The 23,398-nt window shown below is 44.1% G+C and overlaps 1 protein-coding gene across 2 annotated transcripts; it reads right to left on the bottom strand.

Annotated features, from left to right (window-relative positions):
* Positions 1–7,551: 7,551 nt before the first annotated feature.
* Positions 7,552–21,478, bottom strand: LOC114633346 (Golgi apparatus membrane protein TVP23 homolog B). Of its 2 annotated transcripts, XM_028781927.1 has the most exons (7): positions 21,346–21,478; positions 19,026–19,108; positions 17,316–17,460; positions 15,765–15,854; positions 14,648–14,779; positions 10,625–10,753; positions 7,552–8,565 (listed from the first exon to the last, which is right to left on the bottom strand). In XM_028781927.1, the coding sequence occupies exons 1-7, from the start codon at positions 21,355–21,357 to the stop codon at positions 8,539–8,541; spliced, it is 618 nt and encodes a 205-aa protein (XP_028637760.1). In that variant the 5' UTR covers positions 21,358–21,478; the 3' UTR covers positions 7,552–8,538. The 2 variants fall into 2 exon arrangements, with proteins under 2 accessions (XP_028637760.1, XP_028637761.1); XM_028781928.1 differs by lacking the exon at positions 14,648–14,779.
* Positions 21,479–23,398: the final 1,920 nt, after the last annotated feature.

Genomic DNA, 23,398 nt, shown 5'->3' with positions numbered 1-23,398 from the left:
AAGAGAAGAGAAGAGAAGAGAAGAGAAGAGAAGAGAAGAGAAGAGAGAAAAGAGGATTGAGGAGGAGAAAAGCAGCTGTATCATATTTCAAGTTAGATATAGGTCCACGATAGGTGTCTCTTATATTAACTTATTAGAGATAAGATAGGGTCTCTCTAGGTAGCCTTAACTGTCCTGGAACTCATATGTAGAACAGGCCAGCCTCAGACTCACAGAGATTCTACCTGCTTTGCTTCTGGAGTGCTCCAGCACTCCAGAAGGTGTACAGTGCAGTGCCAACACTAAGCATCTCTCATTCTGAGCTAAACTGTAAGGAGCGCTGGCCACCTGGGGCAAGTACCTCTCATGTTGCAGGTGAGGAACCCAAGAGGATAAACTGTACATTCATTGTATGTGTGCCATACTTCATATCCTGTTATCCAAGGCAAGTCAGTTCAGGTAAGTTTACAGGCACAAGTTTGAAGCTTTCAGGTATGATGTAGGAAAATATAGTCTTGGGTAAGAGATTCTCAGATATGACAGATTAAAAAAAAACTATACAAGACTGATAACCTCAGTGTTCATCAGTAGCTCAGAGTGATATCTGCAATGGGTACCAACAGCAAAGAATTAACATTTAGAATATATAAAAATACCTTCCCTCTAAACAATTAAGAAAAAACGGCCCATACACACTGAGAATTTACCAGAATGATTTCAGATATTAGCAATATCCACTATTGACTCCAGGTGCTGAGCAAACTGTGCACAGGGAAAGGGAAGATGTGACTCTTGCTTCATACAGTGTGTAAATACACCCTAGACTATTTTCAAAGCTGAATAAGAAAAGCAACATTTTGTAACTTGGAAGAAATGTAGCGTATCATAACTATCTAGGAAAATGTTTTAAATTAATACTGAAAAGTTAAGTCAGAAGAAAAAGTCCACAAATTTGGCTACTTTTTTTAAAAAAAATAATTTACTTGAGACACCCAGGGCAAGCAATATAGCTCAGTGGATAAAGACACCTGACACTCAATGGAGCCCACAGGGCAGAAGAAGAGAACTGACTCCTGGCAGTGGTCCTCTGACCCCCATATATGTTCGTTCTCTCTCTCTCTCTCTCTCTCTCTCTCTCTCTCTCTCTCTCTCTCTCTCTCTCTCTCTCTCCCTGCCTTGAATCAGTATATAAAGCTCAGACTAGCACCATGTCTGTCTGCTTCCTTCAATAATCATTATGAACTAATCCTCTGAAATTGTAAGCAAGCCCCCAATCAAATGCTTTCTAAGAACTACCTTGGTCATAGTGCCTCTTGGTCATAACAATGGAACACTAAAACAAAAGGTTGTCCAAGGGATAATTCCACCCCACGTGGGTGCTATCCACAACCCTATCTGCTGTCTCAGAAAGGACAGCCTGGCATCAAAGGGTTAACACCATGGCTACGGGTACTCTCAGATCCACAACCACACACGCTGATCTAGCCTAGGTTAGTTCTGTTGTTTGAAGCCTTCATGCTTTTACCACGAGACAAGGATGCTCAAAGATGAAACCCACCTGCTTCCATACAAGTCCTTCCACTGTGCTATGGAGGGAGCCTCAGAGAAAGCAATGCATGAGTTAGACACACTGAGCCTCTGTGCCTAGCTCATGTCTACAGGTGAGAACATGAGAAGGCTGGAATGGGCTAGCACACTCCTACTGTTTGCTGAATACCAACAGGTGCACTGCCGACGCACTGATGCAGATGACAAGGGAGACCCCTGCTGTCAGTGTCCACAGACACCGGAAGGGTGTGCTGTTTCTGTGTCAATGTGGCAATAGCAGATGGCTAATCAAATAATATTGGGTATTACTGTGGAGGTATTATGTAGATAGAGCTAACATCATCAAAGAGATTATATACCCTGCTTGGTATAGTACCTCATACCTATAATCCTAGAAAATCCTGGAACTTGAGAGGCTGAGGCAGGATTGTCACAAATTCAATGCCAGCCTGGGTTACAGAATGACAGTCTGTCTAAAAAAGAAGTTAGCCCATTTATATGGGTAGGTCTGGCCAGCTGAAGGCCTTGAAAGCAAGAGACTTATTTTCCTGAGGAAGAGCTGTCCTTGAGGCTGCAACAGGCAGCTCCCAAGGCTGGCCTATCACCTGCCCTACAGGTTTGGAATTTGCCAGCTTCCATTATCACTAAAGTCAAACCCTTGATCTAAACCTCTTTGTGTTTGCACGTCTCTCTGGGGAACTCTAATGTGAGGAGATTGCACAGGCAGGCCCTAGGTGCTATAGGTTAAGGAGACCTTGTATGTAGGACTTTACGTTGTTAACCTAGGGCAGACTGTTTAGATCCGAATCTTAAATCCATCTAATCTAGTTGTTTCGAGACCTTGGATCCATCACTGCAGTCTCTACACCTGTGAATGTAAATAGCTATCTCCCTCCTGGAGTCACTGTGAGAGGAATCAGAGAGGTTGTTTTGCTCATGAACACACAGCTGGAAATAGGAAGCCCACATTTCCGTCTGCTTGTCTTCTTGCCCCTTAGCACGTGACATCTTTCTTAACACTTTTGCTACAGACACCATTTATTTTCTGTTTGGATAACTGAGACGTCCTGAACTCTGTAGCCATGGTTCAGTGACAAGGTTACCTTCTGCTTGGTGGTGACCCACTGACCTCCACGCCAGCTCTTCCTTCACTTCCCACACTACTCACCTGTGGGAGTCCCAGCTTCACCCGTCTCTCCAGCTTCACCCGTCTCTACTCACATAACCCTGGGATCTTGGCAATATCAGGGAAGACACAAGCCATACAGGTTCCCGAGTCTCTGAAGCACCTCACTAGTCATGCGCTAAGTGACAGGTGCTTTGCTGTACTTACCCAAGCAGGTACTTTGTCACTGTGACACTAGTCACTCAGCATCTATCCATCCATTAACAAGGATTTCAATTAACTGAGCAACAAGAGGAACGAATTTAGCCCTGCATCATTTGAAGACAAACTAGAACTCCACCATTTCCCAGGAAGACCTAGCAATCAGCAGCTGAAGAACCCTCGGCAGTTCCATATACAACATACGTTGGTATACTGCCATCTAGTGGACCAAATGCGAGTTAAACAAAGAGAGACCAACCCGCAGTGAAAGGAATCATCCTAGAGCTATTTAAAACTGCAAAGACTCCAGCACACTCAGGGTGATATGTCCATAGAATGTAAATAAATAAAATAATTTAATAATTAAAAAGCTGCAAAAATATTACCAAGTTTTAACTGCTTTCAGGGAACAGAACAGAGAGCAGGATGTGTTTCAACTATAAAAATAATTAGGAACAAACAACTATAGTAAACTACCAGCTCATATCTTGGATCTCTCAAAACCTTTACAGGGACCATTGAACTTTTAAAAGAAAAAAAATCAAGTCAGAGTGCCTCCTGCCAACCGTCCACACCACGCCACACATACTTCTGACCTTCTGCGAAATCAGGGGAGTGTTAAGGATACCTCCAGTCAGCATAAACTTCACAACCAATCTTTCTTCCTGTTTTCTTCAGCTTTTTCCAGAACAAGCACTTGTGTTAACAGTGGAGCATGCCGGACCTCTGCTCATCCTGAGGGCTGCCCACTTCATAACTTAGTTGCGTGTTTTGTGTACTTTTTACCATCCCTAACTTGTTTTAAGCAAACTAAGAACTGAGATTTGCATCCTTTCCCATAACTGTTTTGCTCCATTCAGAGCCTCTGCGCTTTATCCTGGGCTAGAACTCGAACCTAAGGCGAGCCACTCACCTAGGGGTTGGATTTCCTGAGCTCTGGCCTCTAGCCACCTAAGGAACAGTTTCCCATTCTACTTATATGACCAAGTGATCACTGTGGGCTGAGAGCCTCTTGTTTTATCCTCAGGAACTATTCCTGTGGGACAGGTGGAAATACGAATGACTCAGCCTCCTGCCTCACTGTAAGACTCTGATGATTTGCAAAGAGTTTTACCCAGATGGAGATGTGGATCGTCTTCATTGCTTAATACGACAGCCCCTGCTGCTAACGATGCTGAGTGGAAGGAACGGTTCACGGGACGTGGGCTGAGGAAAGCACTAGGTTAGTCATGGGGCAGGATAACAAACACCTAGGCAGATGCCAGAGCTCCAGACTCCATCCAGATGTACTCGGTGATGGCCGCAGCTCAGTACTGTCAGCAGAGACATCCCCCCTTTTGTTTCTAACTTTAATCATAGTCTTCTCTCTTGCTCTTACCAGGCAAGCAAAGACTATCAACTCTATTGATTCATTGAGCTGGGTTTGATTGTTTTGACTATTTCTCCATTCTTCACTCAGGCACACTGGCTATTGATGTTTTCCATAGGTCTGTGGTCCTTTTTAAAAGTCTCAGGTGACCGTCAGCATCTTCAGGATAGATTCTGGTTTCTCTCTCCTTTCAAGAAACCCAGGAAGCTGTTTGAAAACTGGTGGAAAGGGCTGACAGGGTTCCAGAACCTCCAAGCAAGCTTTCAGAGGAGCTAGTCTGCTGTATTAGTGCCGCTAGGCTTTGGCACAGGGGGAGTCCCACTAGTGTGAAGATTATCACACTATCCCCAAAGTTAGCTCGGCTGTATATGGCCTGTGAGTATATTTAATTTGGTTTCATATATGTTTTTTCTCCCTTTTAAATTTAATTTATATTTATTTAAAAGTCAGATTTCATATTAATTCTCTATTTCTCTTGAGAATCTGAGTCCTGGTGGCATGGTCCCATATCTGACGATAGGGTGGAGGTGCAAAGCTTCTTGTCAACTTAGATGGGACACTTAGCAGCAATCAAAAGTCCTTATGGCCCCACCTAGTGACCTTGCCGTAGGGGCAAGGAATCCAACTTCTTTGGAATAGGAAATGGCATCAAACATGAAAAGTTGCTGAGCTGAGACTTTTTAGAAAATGTTTTCCAGGGCCAGTGAGTTAGCTCAGTAGATAAAGGTAGACAAAGGTCTGATGGTTTGAGTTTGGTCCACTATATACACGGGGTGTATACAAGGACAGAACCAGCTCCTGCAAGATGTCCTTGTGACCTCCACAGGTGCACATGCAAACACCAAATAAATACAATAAATACCAATTATGGTCTATTGGCTGTGCAGCCGTGCTGGATAAGCAGGCAGTTCTGCCACGCAGTGCTTGCTGCACTAGAGTAACCAATTAACCAGGAAGCCAACAAGTTCAATCTATACAGGTTTGGTGGTTTTGTTTTTGTTTTTGTTTTTGTTTTTACCTTGCTAGCAGTCTGGCCCCATTGAACCAGGCAGAGGGACTCTGTTGCCCAGTCTCCACAGCTGCCTGAGTCCCCACCACCTTGAGCACTACTAGATGCTACAATATGGAACAAGAGACTGGAGAATCGGTTACATAGCCAGCCCTTTCACCCCAATCTCATTAGCCACAAAGATACAACCTCAACTAATCAAGGGGCCTGGGAAACAACAAATAGAGTCCCTGGTAAGCAGAGTGTGTCTACCACAAGTAGAGATTGGTGATTGTTTTGCTCTGCTTAGCCTTGGTTATAAATCCATAGCAGGAAGTTACATGGTACATAACGGTTCTTTCCTTCCTCCCTCTTGAGGTTATAGGGACCATCACTAAACACTAAGAGGATGAGTGGTTAAAATAAAGGGCATATCTGTGATGGAGTCAGTGTGCCTTCACTTCTATGCACACCTCTATTCCCACGTGAGTCAAGGAGCAGACACTGGGGGCCGAAGGATACAGCCATGCTCTCATTTCTGTGGTGGCATCCAATCCAGCCACCTGATCCAGGCTGATGGGGACAGTACAAAGAAACCACCACTCACCAGCAACCTCTCTCAGACCCTTTCTCAACTGTCATGTGGTGTGTGAGCTCAGCAGCTTGTTTAGCATGCAGTGTAGGGAAGCCAAGAAACACACTGTTCATCACAATGAACTCTGGTGGAATCACCCTTTAGTTCGCCACTGGGACCTTCTAAGGAGGGGGTAGACATCTGCTTCCAACTCCCCAGGGAAGGAATTCTCCAAACATCAACAGAAGGATGAAAATGAGGAGGGGATAAGGATGTCTGAGCCATTCTAGTAGTGCGGCCCACCAGCCAGAACCTGGTCATATGGCCACACCAAGTCTCACTGATCAAATGTAGAAATTGGTTGCTATGTTCTCACTGGGAAGGAAAAAAACTCAGAGGGGGAAACGAAATAGTGTGTGTGTTGGGGGCAGGGGGCATCTCTGGGAACTAACTGGAGGCCTGGGACTGGAGAGGATATGGGGAGTCTATGGAGCGACCCTAGATGAGGTTCCTACCAGAGGGGGATAGAGAGGCTGAGTGACCACCTCCTGTAGCCAGGCAGGACTTCCAGAGAGGGAGGCAGGGGGACATCAATCCACCCACAAAACCTTCAACCCCAAATTTGTCTTGCCTATAAAATGTGCAAGGGTAGAGATGAAGTAGAGACTGAGGGAACACTCAACTAACGACTGCCCCAACTGGAGACCGATTCCATGTGAGAGAGACAGCCTAACACTATTAATGATACTCTGCTATGCTTGCAGACAGAAACCTAGCATAATCGAATCCCGAGAGACTTCACCCAGCAGCAGATGGAGGAAGATGCAGAGAGCCACAGCCAAACATCAGGCAGAGTCCAGGGAGTCTTGTGGAAGAGTGGGGGATAGAAGTGAGCAAGAAGGAGGGGTCAAGGACACAAGAAGGCCCACAGAGTCAACTAACCTGGGACCACGGGGACTCACAGAACCTGGGACACCAACCAGGGAGCATGCAGGAGCTGGACCTAGACCCTACACATTTGTAGCAAATGTGCAATTTGGTGTTCTTGTGGGTCCCCTAACAAGTGGAGTGGGGATTGTCTCAGTTCCTTCCCATTGGATCCCTTCCCCCTACCTGGACTCTCTGGTTGGACCTCAGTGGGAGGGGATGTGCCTAGTCCTGCTAGAACTAGATGTCCCACGGTGGTACCCAAGAGGGCCTCCCCTTCTCTGAAGAGAAGGAGAGAGGACTGTGTGGGGAGGGATTTGTAAGAATGGGACTGGGAAGAGAGGAGGAAGGGGGAGGTGGTTGTGACCAAGATATAAAGTAAAAAGAAAACCCTTAAGAGGGGCAAGTGCTTCATCCTGCATAGTCCAAAAGTAAATCCTAGTTTACTAGTATTACTACTAGTTTAGAATCTCAGGCTCAAAAACATGGTTACTCCCAACAGATGCTATTAGCCTCCCAATCCTCAAGATTTCGATCTTTCTGATCAAATAAAAACTGATCTTTAGTAAGTACAGCCATCCTCGTCAGGTGGAGTGACAGATGGAGGGAAGTCTGACGGCAAACAAGCACTTAATAAACTCATCCAAAGGAAGAGGAGGACTTCAGAGCACGCCTTTCTTCCCCAGCCTCGACCCGCTTCCGATTCGACAGATGCTCCTGTGGTTGTGTGGCCTCGAAGCTGTCACAGCACTGTGACTAAACACATCTAATGCTTTGTAAACCGCAGCTTTATATAAAGTTATACACCTGCCAAGCTACACGCTAATGAAGACCCGTACTCAATAAACAAGACATTTAAAATGTGCCAACAATGGACAAATGTATTCACAGCATAATCTAAAGATTCCAACAAAATTTACAGTTACTACAAAAGAATTCAGTTGCCTACAACAGTTTACATTTGGTTTAGTCTATAGTATATTGCTTTGTCTTAGGAAATAACCTTAATACAAATATGTAATTTACAATATTCCCATAATAACAAGAAAAAAATAAATTCATACAATGTTTTAAAGGCATTTATTATGCCGAGTACTTAAGCAATTACTCTCATTATTACACAAGAATAATATTCTTATTAAAAGGTAATATTTCATTAACTTAATGCAAAGACCACTCAGAGATTTCAGATGGTCCCAGAGTGATCTATGGCCACAACACACACAGCAACGCAGCCCCCGTATATCCAAAGCTACGAAGATCCACTCATGTCAAATGGACCTTGAGGGAATGACTTATCACCAAGTAAATACAAAATTTAAAAATCACTTAACCTTAGTGCCCAAATTTAGCTTTTACTTGCTTAAACAGGTCTAAGATAAGGAACTTTACCAAAAAGAACACATTAAAATTAATAACTGTTTCTAATTCATACATAAACCAACATGTTCACCCTTACCACTGAATCAAAACTTACCTCAAAAAAACAATATGCAAGAATGCTATGCAAACACAGATATTTGAGGCAGACTGACCCTCTCTTCCTACAGTCTATGGATGAAAATGCAAAGGTCCCTTACACATGTGAAGGACACACGGATTTGAGACTTATTGCTGTTATAGGACTGTCTATACAGACATACACTCAACGCACACTCTGACACTGTTTCCAGAAAACACACTGTTTCTCAGCCCCATGTGGTTTCCTTCTTTTAAATAAGCTTTTAAGTAACAAACACAACACCCCACGCTGCAACAGACTGAGCTCTAGACACCAAGAATCTTGTCCGTCGCTCCCAGAGTCCATGACACAGTCTTCATCTTACTCACGAAGTCTGATCATCTCCAGTGTGCTACATCAGAGAAAAAAAATACTCGTTAATGTCAATGCTATCTCACGTCACATACCTGGGATTCACAGCACCAGGCCAAAGAACACTGAATTTATCAACATGCCAGCTCCTTCATTACATTGTTTTCAATACCTTATTATTATTAATTTTCATGCTTAAAAATAGACACAATGTGGAAGAAAACTTGTGGATTCCATCTTCCACTCAGATGTCCAGCTTGTCATATTAAGTAAAGATAAAACATTAATATTATAGCAGCCCCAAGGTTCAATAGCCAAGTCCCACACAGCCAGATATGCTGACACACACCTCTAATCTCAGGAAGTAGAAGCAGGTGGATCTCATGAGGTTCAAGGCCAGCCTGGTCTACATAGCAAGGTCCAGGCCATCCAAGGGTACATAGTGAGACAATGTCTCAAAAACAAACAAACAAAAACAAACAAAAAGAAAATCCCACAATACTAAAGCATACACAAGTGGACCATAGCGTTAGCCATGTAAAAATCCAACAGTGAAAATCATGTCCCCCTAAGGTGGTTCAGCATGTAAGGTGCCTCGTACGACACCAAACTGGATGATCTAAGCTTGAGCTCCATGACGCACATGGGGGAAGGAGAGAACTGAAGTTATCCTCTGACCTCCATATGCATGCTCTTGCACATACATGCCCACACACATACACCCTGTATATATGTGTGTGTGTGTATATATATATATATATATATATATACACACACACACACACACACACATACACACACACACACACAACAATAAACAAGAGAAATTTAAAAAGACTATTTGTTCTCCCTACTTCTCACCATCTATAACAAGAAATTGGGAAGTGAAATGAACAATAACACAGAGCACAGGTGGCCACTGGGATCTGCACACCTGAGCAAGGCGCTTCACTTCCCAGGAATTTTGTTACTCACTGTGATGCTTGGACATCGATTTGTTAGAAATGCTAACCATGACACCATCCCCACATCTGCTGAGTAAGAAACCTCTCGGGTGGAATCTGAGGTCCACTGTCCTTTCTAATAGTGTCACTACACTAAACCTCACTGAGGGTATTCACGTACAAACCTAGTGGATTTTCCCAAGACATTTAAACAAACTTGAAACCATAACTGCTTCATTATCCCACTGAAAACCTTAATTTCAACCATCGTATTGAAGAACTGTAAAATAAACTCTGTGGGGCTGGAAAGAGGACTCAATGGGTTAAAACACTGGCTGCCCCTACAGAGGACCATGGTTCAATTCCTAGCACCTGTATGGTTGTTCACAACCATCTACAGCTCTAGTCTGAGAGGATTCTCCTGGATGCCCCCTCCTAGCTTCTGTGGACACCAGGCACAATATGGTACACAGACATGCCAAGCAGAACACTCATACACACCCCAAATAAAATAAACAAACAAACAAACCTTGTGTTCTGAGCAGGGAGAGTACTTTAAGGCAACACTAATAAGGTCTGACTTCTTAATTTATTTGTGCTTATAAACCTTGAAACTATGCAATATACATTCTTCAAGACCTTTCATTTAAAGCAACCATCATTAATGAAAAAGCAGCTGAACTTGAGATAATCTGTGAAAATGAGTGATTCCCAATAATAGTTTATTTCTCTTGGTTTCACAGTAATTCAAGAACTAATTTCTGGGATGTCCTAAAAGCCTCCAAAGAGCAAGTAAAATATCTCTGCCATTGACTCATGCTTAGATAACTGAGGGACTTAAAGAGCCACAAAGCATTTGGTGGACTGGAGAGACAGCTCAGCAGTTAAGAGTACTAGTCGATCTTCCAGAGGAGACAGTGTTGGATTCCCAGCACCCACATGGCAGCTCACAGCTGTCTGAAATGCCAGTTCAAGGACATCCAATCAATGCTGTCTTCTAGCCTCTGTGGGCATTGACCACATGTGGTTTACAGACATACAGGCAAAACGTCCATACGTTAAAAGTGATTTAAAACAAGCATTTGAAAAACAGTAAACTGTACAAGAGTCAGACATCACTCTGTCAGTCACAGACCACATCTAGAGAACACCTACTTGTCTCAGAAACTGCTTTCCAAGGTACGACGTGGCCATGCTGGTTAAGTTCTTCCTGTTGCCCACTTTACACCGGATGTAGCCATACAGGTTGGCACCCTGCAGCACCACACCCATGATCACCACAGCCTAGGAGAGGGGACACAAGCAATAGTTAGCAGCCCCAAACCGACTTGTCTCTACTCGTTAAATGAGACCAGGTAGACTATGGTGATAAAAGGAAGTGCCGCAGGTCAGAGGTCAGACCAATGACACTCCTCAGCCTGCAGAGGACACCTCTCAGATGCTGCTCTGTACAAGGCACTGATCTTCACCAGGAGTCGCCATTTCCATCCATACTTGTAGCTGCATTTCTGCTGCTGTGATAAAGCATGACGGCCAAGACAGCAGACAGAAGGAAGTGTTTATCTTGGTTTATGGTTCTAGAGGGTTGGAGTTGGTGATGGCGAGGCAGGAGCTCAGGAAGGCATGGCAGCTGTAGCACATGCTGAGGGCTCATACCCCAAACCGCAAGCCCAGAGCAGAGAGCAAACTGGGAGTAGGGTGAGGCCCTAAGCTCTCCAGGCCTGTATCCAGTGACACACTTATTCTGGCACAGCCACAACTCTATCATCTGGTCAGGAAAGCCCTTGCCAAACAGTGCCACCAACTGGCAACCATGTGTTCTAAATGCCTGAAACTGTAGGGAACAAACACTAACTACAATATCCATAGTCAGCCTCATAGTCTCTCTCAGAGAGATCTATGCAGCACACTGAGAGAGCACATGTCAGCTGGCTCATGGGAAAGGAACAGGCTGCTCTCTCAGAGCAGAAGGAATGTACTGTGCAAAGCTGCTTGACTTTGGGGTCACCCCAGACACCTAGAACTCAGAGGAGACAGAAGACTCATGTCCACTCTTAAACATAATTTAAAAAGAATAATCAACTGACAAATTGATGTCCTACAATTAAATACTCTACAAAAATCAGCAAACAACTTCTGTCAACAACACAACAGTTTAGACCCCATGGGCCAAAAATCAAGGTCTGTTACTCAATTCTACTGTTTCTCAATTCTACCACTTTTAATCCCAAAGTAGCTGTAGGCCACATGCAAAAAGACCAAGCTGTGCTTTAATAGCAGTGTGCAAGAACAGATGTGTGCCGAACAAGCCTGAAATCCACAGCCTGCCTGCCCTGCTCTACAGTCCTACTGGCAACAAGTCCATACAGGAAACACCTCTGTGAAAACCAAATCAGCGAGACAGGACGCTGATTCCCAAATCATTCTCCCCTTGACCCATGGCAAGCTGAATGACCAGTTTTAAGCAAAATTTAAATGTTTAACTAAAGAATTGGTTAAAATTCTAGTAAAGGGGATAAAAGGAAGGAGGGAGGCATCCAAGAGGACTTGAAGAAAGAATCTCTCAAATACAAGAAGATTTCAATTAAAATATATTTATGAAACTTATCACTATACAAGGAACATAAGCCAGTAACTTAAATAAAAAGAAAAAGAAAACATGTATATATAAACCTGGAAATAACCGGCCAAGGTGGGAAACACTGGAAGATGACTGACTAGCTTATGTGTTTTAAGAGCAGTCTGAAAGAACTTTATTAAAATGAAAACCAAACAGAAGCAGAGCTCACACTCTCTGTTCTCATCTTACAGTTCGTGGAAACACACAGGAGATCAAAGACAGTTGCCAGATGCCTAAGTAAATGCAAAACCTCATGTCTACTTCCGTGGCCTCCAGCAACTTCCCAAGTGCACACTGGGATGCTCTTGGGCATTATGTGCCAGCATGCCATGGGGCAAATCCACGTACCGATAGAGCACGGATCCTGCTGAAGCACGATATTAAATGAAGATAAACCTTAAAATGAATTTCTTTTCTTTTTTTTTTTTTTTTGTTTTTCGAGACAGGGTTTCTCTGTGTAGCTCTGGCTGTCCTGTCCTGGAACTCACTCTGTAGACCAGGCTGGCCTCGAACTCAGAAATCCGCCTGCCTCTGCCTCCCAAGTGCTGGGATTAAAGGCGTGCGCCACCACCACCCGGCTTTAAAATGAATTTCTAAGTTGAAGATGGACAGTGAAGTCACACATCATAACCTCCCTCTCCTTGAAAGGCAACAAGTAGGCTTTTAAGATGTTTATAATTCTATTTGTGTATGTGTGTGCACATGTGTGTGTAGTGCCTGTATGCTCATGTTCATGTGTCTGTAGGCATGTGTGTGGGTACACACACATGCATGTAAAGGCTCAGGTCAACGATGGGTATTTTCCTACCCATTCTCCTCCTGATTCTAAACAGAGCCTCTCACTGAATCCAGAATTTGCCAAGTTGTCTAAACTGGTGGGGCAGTAAGCCTGCAGGATTGACCCTCTTGTCTCTGTCTCCCCAGTACTGGGATTACAGATATGCACTGCTGCACCAGCCTTTTATGGGTCGCTCAGGACTGAACTCAAGTCCCCATGCTTGAGTAGCAAGCACTTTACCGCCTGAGCTGTCATCCTGTCCCACAAGAAGATTTTTAAGAAAAACAAATAAACCAGTGTGGTGGTTTGAATATGCTTGGCCCAGGGAGTGGTACCACTAGGAAGTGTGGCCTTGTTGGAGGAAGTGTGTCACTTTGGGAGTGAGCTTGGAGACCCTCCTCCTAGCTTCCTAGAAGACAGTAGTCTTCTCCTGGCTGCCTTTGGATCAAGATGTAGAACTCTCAGCTCCACCAGCACCATGTCTACCTGGACACTGTCATGCTTCCCACCTTGATGATAATGGACTAAACCTCTGAATCTATAAGCCAGCCCCAACCAAATGCTATTCTTTAGAAGTTGCCTTGGTTATAGTATCTCTTCACAGCAATAAAACCCTAACTAAGACAGCCAGTAAACACAGAGAAGAGCTGCTGCTCAGAGAAAGAACCAGTCTGGTGCCACTCTGCAAGAAGCTCCAAGAGAAATAAACTAATGACTATCACAGGGACAGGAGTGTTTCTTTTCATCTACATCAAGTCTTTAAGTAAGTGGTTCTCAACCTGTGGGTCTCAACTCCTTTGAGGGCTGCATAGCAGATATTTATATTATGATTCATAACAGTAGCAAACTTCTGGTTATGAAATAGCAATGGAAATAATTTTAAAGTTGGGGCTCACCACAATATGAGGAACTGTATGAAAGGGTCACGGTATTGAGAAAGTTGAGAACCACCACTTTAAGTCAGTAAAAACACCCAAGTTTAGTACTCGGAGTGATAAAAGAAAAGTACTATGCCTAAATTAAAACCACAAGTCAAAATGCTGTCTCCACTATACGGCAGAAACCCATAAACACCGAAGACATCGTCTAATTTGCGAAAGATTAGATACAAGTATATAGAGATGATTACAAAGTAAAAACAAACAAAACTACCACACCGTAACAGGAAAATATGAGTGTACACACACAAAACCAAGATGTCACAGCAAAACAGGGACAGGAGACACTAACGCCTGGGGAGCGGGAATCCAGTTAGGGTACAATGCATGGAGCCTGTGAGTGTCAAATACAGCAAACTCAACTATTACAGAGGCGAGACTCGGTTTGGCTCAGGTGACAACTGCAAGTTTCAAACACAGCGGGAATAGTATTTCTGTCTCTCATGCTCTTCCACATCCTCCTGAGTCCAGAAGACCCCAGTGAGCACCAGCAACAGTGACAATGAGTTCACAAGGCGACTCAGACGGTGAGCTGGACACCCCATGGGTTGCCCTGACCCAATCACCATGAAGCCAGCACACAGCTGACAGTTGTTCTAAGCTCCTGTGGTCTGGGGTGATTTACTAGCAAAATAACCAAGCAGAAGATCTTACCAACCAGTTTCCTTAAAAGACCACAACCACCACTGATACCAGGGAAGCTGGCGTGTGGCCCATAGTCAGGGGAAAACAGAGTTGAAGACTGGAACTCAAAAATACAAGACAAAGCTGCCCAGTCAGTACAGGCCAGATGGATGGGTCAGATGATGACTAACAAGTTATCCTTGAACGCTGATACTCACCAGCCACTTCACTCTGAAGGAAAAGAGGGCACTAAAGGCAAAGATCACCCATAGGACTGGACAGGCAATGAGTCCTAACCAAAAGATTCTTGACTCGGCCTCAGAAATGGTTTTGTTGTCTTGAGGAGTTGACTACAAAAGCAAACAATACAAGCATCATTTCAACCACTGATGTCAGATTTATCAGTAAAAATCACTTTTTAAACAGAGAACACATGGCACTTAAATTCAAAATTTAATAGAGGTGACCCAAGTTAGGGTCACCAAATACACAAGTTAGTGGCTCTGCCACTAAACAACCTTAATAAATGAATTATTAGACTTTGTTTTGGCTCAAGAATTTTGCATGTTCACAGGAAGACAAGGCCTTTCACAGCCATGAAACTCAATTCTTCTTGCACTAGTGCCGTTCATTCTAAGAAAGGTGAGAGTTACAGAAAGCAGAGTCATCTCCGAGACTGCATGTCCCTGCAAAACCCAGGTATTGACAAGGAAATGAGTTTATTTCCGAGGCAGATTTGATGACTGGAATACAAGCTCAGTGAGCACAATGTCGCTTTCTGGGAAGTATTACTCGGAAAGGTTCTTCTAAGCAGTGGGCAAACCATTTAACTGGTAGTACTGCCAAGATTCTTATCTGTCTCCAAAAGAAAATTCCACAAGAAAGTGAACCGTTCACTATTAGGAAGCAGGGTGATCCAAAACAAGCAGGTTCCCCAGTTACGAGGGCACCGGCTTAAAGAACAGACAATCACTCTGACCCTGTACACAGCTGCAATCTTCTCCCTAATAGGAAATGACCATGGGGGCAAAGACAGAAAAAAATACAGGAGGAAGTGTCTGCTGAACACAGACAGATCCAAGATGATGCCCAGCAAAGGCAACAGAGCTGAGGGCGACCAGGAAGACTCATCAGCAGGCCAACAGGCAGCTTGCCCTGCTCTCAGGATCCTGGCCTGTGTCTGCCTTGTTTCCAGACAGAGGCAGCAAATGCACTGTGCTCTGGTGGCTGCCTGACTTCATACTAAGGGGGTAAGTGATATGCACTGTGCTCTCAGCGTTGACTCCTCCACCCTTCAGTACCCAGAAGGAACCTGCACACACTTTATTAATTTACCTTTCTGGACTCAAACACCCAGTGGCTCTTCCCATCCTCATCGATATGATTCCACCAACGTAGGCCGACCATTAGTCTACCTGTGACATTCTGGGAGAGATTAATATGAACATACATTTTTAAACGATTATTTAAAACATTATAAATACCATCTTGGTGTACTTTTTCACTAATTCAGTTCTCCCCAGAATAACCAGTTAACCCTTACACTCCAGGCCTGACTAAAGAGTAAACAAAAATGGCCATGCCAAGACAGGGTGCATGCAGCTCATAGGATAAACAACAAGCAAGCCCAGAGCAGCACCCTTTCTTCTTCCTAAGACAGAACGCCTGTCCTTCCTCCACATCTGTGTTTCCTTTCTAGGTCTTCTCTTCCTTCTTTCTAGTTTTAATTTTAAGATGGGGTCTGTCTTAGTTAGGAGTTACCATTGCTGTGATGAAACACCATGACCTAAGCAACTTGGAGAAGAAAGGGTTTATTCTGCTTACACGTCCAGGTCATAGTTCATCTTCAAAGGCAGTCAGGGCAGGAACTCAAGCAGGGCAGGAACCTGGCAGCAGGAACTTATGCAGAGGCCATGGAGGGGTGCTGCCTAATGGCTTGCTCAGCCTGCTTTCTTATAAAACCCCGGACTATCTGCCCAGAGAAGGCAACACCCATAATGGGTTGAGTCCTCCCTGATAAAATTACTAACAAAGAAAATGTCCTACAGTCTTGCCTACAGACCAATATTTTGAAGGCATTTTCTCAACTGAGGTTCCCTCCTGTCTGATAACTTGTGTCAAGTTGGCATAAAATTAGCCAGTACAGGGTCTCATATCATAGCCCTAGCTAACGTAGAACTCACTATGTAGACCATGCTAGCCTTGAGTTTGTGGTCCTTTTGCTCCTGCCTCCCAAGTGATAAGATTACAGGCATACAGCACATGCCCATCCTAGGCCCTAGTCCTTCTCATCGTATAGTGCCAAGTTTCTTTCTGTCTGAATTGGTCTGATGTTATCTAATGTCACTGTTTCAGTTGAATCTTATCTTCAGAATGGGATTTTAACCAATATTTATTTCCTTAAGAGTATAATTTTTACTACTGAAACAAATGTGCCCTTACTTCCAACCCTATTTGTAAGCATCAAAAATGCTTCAGACATTGAAAAATATCCTATGGAGGCAGACTTGCCCCTTGCTGTGAAGACTGATCCCAAGTACCTGGAGCTTTTACAAAACAAACAAACAAACAAACAAGGATACTTCTTAAACATCTGCAAACTATATTGGAATTTTACATAGAAACTATACCCAGAATATTCATAAATGGCATCAGAATAAAATATGTAGATTCTATGGCTGCTAGTGATATTCTGTAGACTGGCACAGGGGACCACGACTGAGCAGTGCTCATGTGATCAGGTAGGTGCACCCCGCACTTCAACACAGAGAAGGTCTAAAGTGATGGACGAATTAGCATCAATCCACAATGCTGTCCTGTTCCTTTCCATTTATTCCTTATTCGAATTCGTATTAAATACAGTTTTAAAATAAAAACAGGACCTACCTTCACTGCCCAAAAGTCGCATGACAGCAGCAAGATAATTGTCACCATGCAGGCAATGAAGCTGCTGCTGAGCAGCTCGCAGAGGAGATAGACCACGACCGCACTGACCCGGAAGAACAGGTGGAAGAAGGACGCCACTGGGTGTCTAAAAGTCGAGGCGCAGCAACACGGTTACGCCTCACTGCAAGGGCTAGCAGCCCCATAACCATGAGTAAGGGGAGGAGAAGGCTAACAGCTTACTCTCCCTTGAGCCCCACCACTAAACTAGGTTCTACTGTCACAAGAAAATCTATGACATGAGCTGACTCTGGCACCTCATTGAGTAGAAACTATCAAAACAGACCTTACCAGCTTAGATGATCTAATCACGTCACAAGGGCCCCAGAGTGAGAAATCACTTCAAGCACTAAGGCAAAGTCACCGTACAGTTTTGTGTCTTCCTTTTTCTCCCCCTGCCCCTTTGTGACAAATAAGGTCTCACTAGGTAGCTCAGGCTACCCTAAACTTCATACTCTTCCTGTCCTTGCCTCCAGGAGTACATGTAGCATCATCATACAAGTATGCATGGGTTTTTGTAAATTGAATTTTTAAAATATATTCAGTGGTGTGACCATCACCACAATCTAACAACGTTTTATTACTCCAAAAAGCAAATCTGTCCCCGCTGGCAATCATCCCTCTTTTCTTCCCAACCCCCTCAGTCCTAAGTAACCAATCATCTTCTGTCTCTATTGATTCACCCATTATGGACACTCCATTAAGTAAAACCACGCAATATTTTGTCTCCTGTGACCAGCACCTTCACTTAGCACAGAGTTTTCAAGATTCAAGTAGAATGTTTACTTAAGTTTATTTCTTTACAGAAAATACATTTAGATGTACATTTAACTTTGTGCTACTTATATATACAAGATATAATTCTGAAATTTACAAAAGAAATCAAAAATGTATCTACAGAAATTATAGCCTCTTTATTTTTGTGATTTGTCTTTTTTTTTTTAAGCTGAGAACTGAACCCAGGGCCTTGAGTTCTCAACCCTGTCCCCTAAAAAAAATCACATAAAGAAATGTGTATTCTCAGAAAACAGCAGTCAACACAGACTTTAAAACATCACTGTTCAAATAACTGATTTCTAGGTTTGCTAATTTGAAAGAACAAGATCTACATGCCAACTACTAATTTCAAGTTACCTCTACCTCATAATATGTCAAATCAACAGCATATAACTCACAAGCATGCCTAACCTACCCTGCCTCATCTTGAAGCTCAGGCAACCCGTCCCACCACCTAGACAGTAGTACTGGTGTTTGAGGTGTGGGAAACCATAAGAGACGGGCCTAGCCAGGAGGAATGGGTCATCTGCAACCATGTACTGAAACTTCCCAATACCTACCTACCTCTCTCTCTCTCTCTCTCTCTCTCTCTCTCTCTCTCTCTCCCTCTCTCTGATTTTGTCAGATGGTTTTTCATATCAAAAAGTGAGACACAGGGAGCTGGGTATGATAGCACACACCTTTAATCTCAGCACTAAGGAGGCAAAGACAGGCAAGATCTCTATGAATTTTGGACCAGCCAAGTCTACATAGTGGGACTGTGTCAAAACAAAACAAAAACAAAAAAAATCAAAAAAATGTCAACACAAATCCCATCAGCAAGCACCAAGATCTGGACCGAATAGATAGTAACAGAACTCCAACTTAACCTTGTACCTGATTTTGGATTTTCTTGATCTATTGGTCGTCTCCTCTTCTGCATCAAACAGTGAGACATCTTCAGTGTCATCATTACTGTCCTGTTAGGAAATTAAATATCTATGGTAAAAAGGAAACTCAGTGCTTGTGTGCCTACTACATACAAACCTACACAATCCTCAAAATGGAAGGCGAAGACATGAGTTACAAGTACCAGGAATTCACCGTGTAGGAAAAAAGGGACCTACAGACCTTCTACTCCAACTCCAATCATCTGAAGAAAACCCTCTGTGAGAATCTAATAATCAGTTAACACCAGCCTAAGCCCTGAAAGAACAAAGAGGAGCAGACGGTGCTCCCCAACACGAACATCTATTGTCAGCTACTCTCTCCTGAGTCACGGAGAAAAACTGAAGCTATTGGGGATACACTTAAAATGGTTTCTGGCTCCTTCACAAAACTATGTGACTGCATCCTGTTTCTATGACTCCTCACGATGCTTTCTCTTATTTGAGGCTAAATAACAACCATCATGCCTCTAGGACTTGTTCTATCATTTTCTTCCTATTCTTTCAAGCAGCGTTCTAATATATAAAACCTCTCACTCTGGAAGAGGGATAAAGTGCTCCCAGGAGGATCCCAACACCTGAAGAATGCTGCTCCTAAGATGACTCCCAAAAGACTGCTGGGTTTCTAACACCCTTCTGTGAATTCCTAAGAACAGATCTGGATGTAAAGTGAATAAATAAAGTAATGGAAAAACACGAGAAGATACAGAACAGCAGGGAACAGAGAAGAATTCCCAACTAGAACTGATGAGACAGAATCCCAGGTATGCACATGGGTTTCAAGAACAAGGAACGGGGTGATATTTGAGATGTCATGTGAGGATGTTAACTTTTTTAAGATAATAGAAAGTATAAGTGTGGCCCCTTGTGACTGCAATTCCAGCACTTGAAAGGCTGAGTCAAGACAGTTATAATCAGTTGGAGACAGGTGAAAAAAAAATAGAAGAAATTAAAGCATGTCTTTGAGCTAACACCAACAAGCTTTTCCAAAGAGGGGAAATGGAAGGCAACTAACAGTGCAACTGATGAACGCTTCCCAGTGAGCAAAGGTGAAACTAATGCATCAGCTTCGACCCAACAACGGAGTACCACAGATGCACAGAAGGACCTGTGGGTGATTAGCAAAGATGCAGGGAGGGGAGTGGTATGAAAATCGTGGGTCCGGGTTGGGGGTGGGGTCCTGCTTCTTGGTGAAATAAGAAGCAAAATTATCAGACCAAAAAAAAAAGAAAAAACCCCAAAAAACAAACAAAAAAAAAAAAAAACAAAAAACCAAGGGAATAGATGTTTAAGTCAGCAGAAAAGTTTTAATGCACAGGTTGCCTGGGGGAGAGAAGGTACTGACTATAAAAATGTCAAATGCCCAGCAGACAGAAGGGCTTATCGAGAAAATTCATGGTCACAGACTTCAGAGTAGGAAGAGGTGGCATGGTTGTCTTTCCCCAGCCTCCTTGCACCTTCAGAGGGCTGAGTTGAAACCACCAACGGATTTTCTCTACTCCACATTTCCACAAAGTAGACTTCTCTAGTTGGCCCATCCTCAGACTCTTGGTAGGTCACTACGTCTTTGTTATTATGATCCCAAAATATGTTCTTTCCCAACCTAACCTCTCCCTTCACCCATGCCACCCCCATGCTGCCCTTTGCAAATCTCATCTCCTCGAACACCCCAACCTGACAATGCAGGACAAGAAACTTCCTATGTGATATAACCTACATGGGAGTTCACAGTAAAATTTTAAAGGAAGAAAATATATTACGTGTTCTAACCTCTAGTCGATAGCCAATTGGCTACATCGATCTCTATGGGTACAAATGTGATAACCATCGTGACTACCTGTGTACAGCGTGGTAACAGTTTCTGGAACCCAAGGCTCTGACAATCTCTCCCTACAGGACCGCCCTGCAAGTGAGTGTCCGGGTTCTAAAGGCCATCCCCCTCATCCGGGTAGGCTATAGGGAGACGGGTTACCCGGACCTCAACCCAGAGATCCCTGCAGCCAGTGTGCTCCACTCCCCTGACGACCCGCCTCTACACAACAGGAGGCTCCCGTGCCTCCTGGGTCACTGGTGCACCCTATCCCTCAGAGCCCACAAACCCTCTAGCGACAATTTGCCCGGGCCCGGCACTCCTACCCACCCGCCTGCCCTTCCTACAGCTCAGGCAGTGGTTGGGCACACGGACCCAACAACCTCCGGAGACTGGGAAGACCCCGGTCCCCAACTCAAGCACTGGCACCGGCGACCGACGACCGGCTGCCATCCCTCACCTGCGACAACATGACGACCCGGCACAAACCCACCCCCCACTTCCGGGAGCCACGACAACGCAGCTGCTGTGTGAGCGGGCTCTGCAGCCAACGTCACGAGCACACCAGGAAGCAGCTTCGTGGGAGGGAGCAATCCCCGGGACCGGAAGGCAATAGGCGGGTCCACGCCGCGAGGGCGGGGATCCATAGTGGGCGGGGCGGGAAGAGCGGGTCCACGCGGCCGACGCGCGCAGGAGGAGGCGGGGTATGTGGGTGGGACCAAGCCACAGAGGCTCTGTAGGAACCGAGGCGGAGGTGGGCGGAACAAGCGTGAGCCTGGCCGGAGCTGCACCTCTGAGCAAAAGCAAAATGCTTGGGAATGAGTTGGCTAACTTAGTGGGTTCTAAAGGGAAGTTTCTTGGGTTATGAATGGAAAATGATTTTTGCTACCATTGAAGTACAAATTGTGAGTCATTAGCACTAGCGGAGATGCCCTGAGAGGGGCGTGGCTTTATTCTATAATTTAACCTTGTATTGCATTTTAGTATAGTCTTACTTTTGCGATTTAAATTTTAAAGATACTTGAGAAATAAATGTGTCCTTGGAAAGGAATAAAAATAAGAACGAGTAAGAAAAAGACAAGAAGACTAGCGTAAGCAGTGGGGGTACTACGGTAAAGGGCATACCATTAGACCAAGAACAGAGGCCAGTACGGTGCATCTGCGCTCTGTGTACCAATTATATAGCCAATTTCTATGTACATCCTTCCTCAGCTGTAAAGTGGGAAGGACAGTGATGGCTTTACAGAGCGTTTAGTAAAGTGGCACGCATTGTTTTTATTATTGTTTTAAGTCACCAGCTAATGGCATGATCTTGCCTAGACCTACAATTCAGAGAATTTAAAGCCATCTTTGCAACTGTAATGATAGCGATATTGTTTGCTCAACTATGTCAGACTGTTGGAAGGCTTATGCGATGTCTCTCCTACCTTTTCTTAACTGAAGGGACTCTATTGAGGGAACCCCAGGTTTTATCTGGTTCTTTGCCAGCACTGAGTCAAACCCAGTGTTACAATAATGAAGAAACATCAACCAAATTCCCCAAAAAGAGAAAGCAGGCAAGGTAATTGCCCATCTTTATGTGAAGGTGAACAGATGACCTATGTCCAAACCTGATTGGACAATGTTTTTGGTGACCCACCCTGTGTTGTGGGGTTGTGTGGAATTTTGTTGTTGTTGTTGTTCTCACTTTTTATATGAATGCAAGTTGAATTCCTTACCACATTTTAAGTTTTAAAACATTTGACAAGAAAGTGAATTTCCCACTTGTTAGGAGGATTTTTGTTTTCGTTTTTGGAGGATTGGTGGGGACGTTTCTTTGCTTGCTTTTGGAGTAGGGTGATGCCTCCTACTACCAACTGACTAGATGCTCAGTCCTCCTGCCTTACCCACCCCCTCAAGAAATGGAACGTAATGATGGGGAAAGTCTGCCTGGGGTATTGAGCCTCTGTGTAGGGACTATACTCTTTGTTTGGGTCCCGAGCCCTTCAGTGAGCATATCCACCAGTGAGCTGGTCAGCCACTCTTTTCAAAATTACCCACCTTGCCGCTGACACCTCCCCCTGAGTATTTAAGTAGGAGCCTTAATAGACTTGTTATTAATGGCTCGTTAGGTAGAAAATACGCTTCGTGTTCTTCTGATGGAGTGTGTTCTGACCAGTAAAATCTCGTACGGTGTTCTAAATACAAGTCTGCCTTTTGAGCTCCCCACATCATTTCCCAAAGCTGAGTTTTGGTCTCAGCAAAAATACCAGGAAATTTTTATATAGTATCCTGATAGCCACTGTTAAACAGTTTCTGGAAGCAACAATAACCCTGTTGGTAGTGATGAGTGGCATCTGACTGCCAATGGCCACCTCTTCACACAGACACCGGTCAGTGACCTTGCCTACATCTCACTAAGTGGAATGCACGCAGCGCCCTCTCCCTGTCTCCTGCTGTCTTGGTGTAACCCTACCCTCTCTTTGATCCATAGAAAGAGTTCGAATGAATTGCCAAAGCAATGCCCAAGAAGA

The sequence above is a fragment of the Grammomys surdaster genome, unplaced genomic scaffold (genome assembly GCF_004785775.1).
Source record: "Grammomys surdaster isolate TR1022 unplaced genomic scaffold, NIH_TR_1.0 581, whole genome shotgun sequence".
Taxonomy (NCBI): domain Eukaryota; kingdom Metazoa; phylum Chordata; class Mammalia; order Rodentia; family Muridae; genus Grammomys; species Grammomys surdaster.
Note: the sequence above shows the minus strand (reverse complement) of the source record. Positions and strands in the feature narration are given on the sequence as shown.